Source organism: Anneissia japonica, unplaced genomic scaffold (genome assembly GCF_011630105.1).
Source record: "Anneissia japonica isolate Jap-2015-1 unplaced genomic scaffold, ASM1163010v1 scaffold334_len275345_cov169, whole genome shotgun sequence".
Lineage (NCBI taxonomy): Eukaryota > Metazoa > Echinodermata > Crinoidea > Comatulida > Comatulidae > Anneissia > Anneissia japonica.
This window is the reverse complement of record NW_022716574.1, coordinates 139,259-143,821: the sequence shown is the minus strand read 5'-3', so window position 1 is coordinate 143,821 and position 4,563 is coordinate 139,259. Positions and strand designations below refer to the sequence as shown.

At 37.6% G+C, this 4,563-nt stretch overlaps 1 protein-coding gene across 3 annotated transcripts in view; it reads left to right on the top strand.

Moving 5' to 3' along the window:
- The first annotated feature begins 640 nt into the window (after positions 1-640).
- The window catches only part of LOC117109790, a 12,648-nt gene continuing 8,725 nt past the window's right edge, over positions 641-4,563 (top strand). The window contains exon 1 of one of the 3 annotated variants that reach the window (XM_033252213.1): positions 641-909. In XM_033252213.1, coding sequence (XP_033108104.1) covers position 909 — 1 coding nt within the window. In that variant the 5' untranslated portion in view covers positions 641-908. Of the gene's footprint in view, positions 914-2,865; positions 3,064-4,563 lie in introns of those variants that run through there. The other 2 variants (XM_033252212.1, XM_033252214.1) reach the window with 2 other exon arrangements.

Sequence of the window (4,563 nt, the reverse complement as noted above, 5' to 3'; positions counted from 1 at the left end):
TATATATACAGTGGGGATGGTCGGGCATCGGTAAAAACCTACTAAAAATCTTTCAAAATTGGTCAAGGGGAGAAATCCCCCGAAAATATGACAATTTAAGGGTTTCAAAGGCTTATTTAATCGATTTTGGAATCAAATAGTATAAAAAAGAAATACATATACATTTTTTTTCTCCCCGACGAATTGTGTTTTTTCCCCCGACGGAGCGGAGGGGGGGGGGGGGGGTTGGAAAAGTCCTGATTCCCCTCCCACTGGCGCCACCCCTGCTCTGAAGCCCTTTTCAACAATATCTATTCCCCCACCAGGCGCCAAAGAGAGATATAACACAAAACAGCCCTTTAAAATCATGCGTTGATTTTGAATTATACTCTCAAATTTAAACGATTTGGCTACTGTATTTATTTTTTAAGGACCCTTCTCGCTGGTGTAAATGACCTTGTAACTGGTACAAACTGGTAATCCTGCAATTAGGTCTACTGTACAGAAGTACGTCAGGGTGTGGCGCTCAAATATTATTTACATTACATAATATCTAAAAATACCATAACTTTTAACAGCATATGTATTTTATATGTTATGGGAAATTCTATCGTAGCCTTGGGATTTGATTGTCTATTTTAAGTTAGGAGCATCCGGTTCCGTGAGTAGGCTCAATGTATGTCCGTGGCTCGTCGAAGGAACATGTACGTTTCCTGTTCGGCTGTTGGTGTGAAAATCTATGCTACTGCCAAGTGCCAAACAATATATTATTCCGCTTTACAATTCCGGTTTCGATAAGCGTGCCTTCGATTTATCATAAACAGTGGCTGTGTTTGTATACTGTGACATTATAGTGTATCAACGATCCATTCGGAATTGTTAACGTACCACTGCTAACCGTTATTGTTAGAAACCATCAAACAATACACAATGAGTGAGTATAATGCAATAATAATATATAGGCCTAGTGTACGACTGCTTTACTAGCATCGTGCTCATTTATTAACTTGTTAAATAACATTATAGATTATAATATATAATAGGTATAAAATATAAATGTAAAGTATATGTTTATGTACACACCAGTGGTCGCCAGCAAAGGGAATGTGGGGAAAAATGCCCCTCCCGTCGAACTAGCACTAGTCCACTGCAGACATATGAGGATAAATTCCACGGAGTGTATTTCCAATTACACAACCCTTTTGTACTCAGTTACGAGGCATTTTGTTAACATTATAATATGCGTAATAATTAAAATATTATCTTCAACAAAAGCATGTTCAATATCGTATAAATTGTGTCTTCATTCATTAAATACGAGCGGATTGAGGATGCTGCGGATTGAGGATGCTTCGAGGGTGGGAAGCACTAATTGAGGATTATCAGGGGCGGATTCTAAGGGGCGGACCGGCTTCGGCCCTGGTCCCCTCCCCCTCTTTTTTTAGAAAGTAAAAAGAAAAGAAAGAAGGAAGAAAAAGAATTAATTGATCCATCGGGCGTCTAGAAAAAAATTGCGGGAAAGTCCCCGGATCCCTACGGTGCATGCTATTGTCTTGATCGGCCCCACTTTCGACCCCCTTTCGGACATCTCTGGATCTCTGGATCCCAGGCCCGTATCCAGGGGCCTCCAAATCGAAAAACGTCCACTAGTTATAACCAAAAAAAATGTGACCTTGTTCCCAGAATCATTATAGAATCACATGACAGTACAGTATTAAGATTGTATGAATGTACAAATGAGTTACAATAAGAATACTAGAGCGCTGACTCCACATGCGCAATGTGTACTGCCAGCTGCATAACACAACAAACATACACACGTTATATGCACGTTATCGTCTAGGTGTATCTTCCCCTAAATACCAGCCGGTATGTCAGTGCATAGCAATGAAGAAGTCAAAATGCTAGAATGACACCCCGGTTAGACAAGTATAATCGTTCCAGCGCTCTCAGAAATACCCTGAGACGAGTATACTCGACTTTTATTGGTTTTTCTACTACTACTAAAAAATAAAAACCTCACTTGTTGCATTTTAACTTAGCCTTAATTTATTCTTATTTTGTTCTTAATTTTTCCGCAATTTCGACAAACTCATTCTTCTTATAAAATGTGCTCTTATAAAAAATGTAAGTGATGTTGCTATTAAAACGTACAACGTTACTCGTATCATGATGATCCTTTTAACAGTATACCCCGTCACGGGTTCAATGGATAGATAGCGTATACATACAGTAATAATTATGCTTATACCTCTGTATATGTTTTCTGTCGATGCCAAGAATAAAAATGTTGATTAATTTGTTTCAAATGCTTCTAGTTGTTTGAATCAGCTCATTTACAGTCGCTTTTAATCCACTCTTTATATCAAACTTTGCTATTATTCATTTAAAAGCAGAATTGACTTTGAATTTTTTTCGTAATGGTTAAGAATTTATACAGTAGTATTTTTCATTTGGGAAACAATTTGCTTGTTTCTCCATGTCCTCCACTGGTAATTTTTGGATAGGCCCTATCGCTGTGTTCACGGACATATAGAGATTAACATGATAAAATGCCTTCAAATTAGTCTATTAGGACGTAAGAAAGCAAATTTTCCAGGGCCTTCGGCCTCTGGACCCCGAACACAAAAGTGTTTCTATACCTGATAAGTCCTGATAAGATCAGATTAAGTTCAGGGAGTTGACAGTGAATCAAAATATTAATAGGAGCCTAATCCTAATCCGCCACTACACCCCTAAATCAGGGAACCTAAATGTCATTCAGTCGACCTCATACAGCGATATTTATCAGACGCCTCGGCGTTTTGGTCACAACGGCGCAGCCGCGGGTTTCATTAAAATACAGGGTATTGTGCATGTCATTGTAGAACTAGTCTGATGCCGCCATTTGTGTAATAAGTATGACTAGGAACCGGCCGGAATGGGAATTTTCAGCTGATTAAAAATAGAAGTTAAGCGGCCTCGCCCTCTAATAATACATTCGAGAATATATTATTGTTATAATTATATAATAGGTGTTGTAATAGAATAATTGAGACGGCACGTTCGTTGGCATCCCGTCCCGCGGCCGATAGGATATAAAGGGTAAATATTCTCTGTTTGTGTGTTTGAATAGGCGTGTTAAAGGTTGATAATGACATGCTTCATCTGTCGTGTGTATAGGCCTAGTTTTGATAATTTTATACACGATTAACGTTTAACAACAGGACAGCAATCGTAAACATTAATGACATTGCTTTTATAGTATCAAGTCTGTAAAACCGTTACACAGGTGTTGTCGCGAGTCCATTCATTGAATTAATTAGGTATGTGGCATTAACCCACTTCCCCTTTTTGAAGTTACAAAAAAAAAAAATAATAATAATAATAATAATAATTGATCGCCCAAAACGCCTCAGATGTTATTTTGGGTTTTGGGTTATTTTCGGGCGTCTAGAAAACAAACATTTCGCCCTGGGTAGTCAGGGAGTTGTTAGGGTTGTCTCGATCGGCCCATTTCGGCCTCCTTTCTGATCCCTGGATCCGCCCCTGTACCGTGACAGCAATCATAAACATTAAAACGACATTGTTTTTATTCAAATAGCAGTTGTATATACGATGTTCACTAAAAACCGCAACAGGCGTTGACGTTTTGTCTTTTGTCAGAGTTCATTCATTGAATTGAATATCTGCAAAAGCATTAAACCGTGCGTATGGATTACATTCATTATAAATAAATTGGTTATTGCCGGGTCATCAGTTGATCAAAAACGACAAAATTTCGTAATCCGTAATTTTATTGTTTCTTATTTATGAATTTCAGTTTTTAAACGAGTTCACTTACTCAGCCTATAGGTTTGTTATTTTACACTCGGGGTGTTAATCAAACAAACGTACTCCCACTACGTCACACAATTTCTATTTATATGAACTGGATATTTTTATAGGAAATTCCCTGTTTACTATTTAGGTACTATAGTATTGTTATGTTAATTGTTGACAGCCATGATGCCAAACCAATGACTCACATAAGAGGTCTAGGCCTACCTAGGCCTTCCGATTAAAGACCACTTTTGGGACCCAGTTGTATTGTTTTTTAGCAGCTTTGGTTTGGTCTCTAATCATAAAATGTATTCTTATACTAGGGCAATTTGCCTAGGGCAATTTTTCCTCTTGAATTAGTCTCCCACCGGCTCTTGAATTGATCCCGCTCCTAACATGACGGACCTCTTTTTCTCTCCTTGTATCTCGATCTGTGTCGGAGGCCAATATAGAACCATTTACGGAAACAAATGTTGTTTAATGAATGCATAATTATACAAATCCACTTGCACTTGACAACAACAACTAGGCATCATTATTATTTTTAATGGAGTCTACCACATATTTCTTCTTCAATTATATACAGATACTAAATGAAAGCTCCATTGTACAAGTATATATATTCAGTTTGTTTTCAACGTAGTATCAGATTGTTTTGAAAGCTTAATGCAGTCACTATAACAATATTCGAATTTCACAAATTTCGACTTCTGGAGGAATCCAAAATCCACTCACTCCTGTGTTGGAACCCATTATTATTTCTTTATACAAGTATATATATAT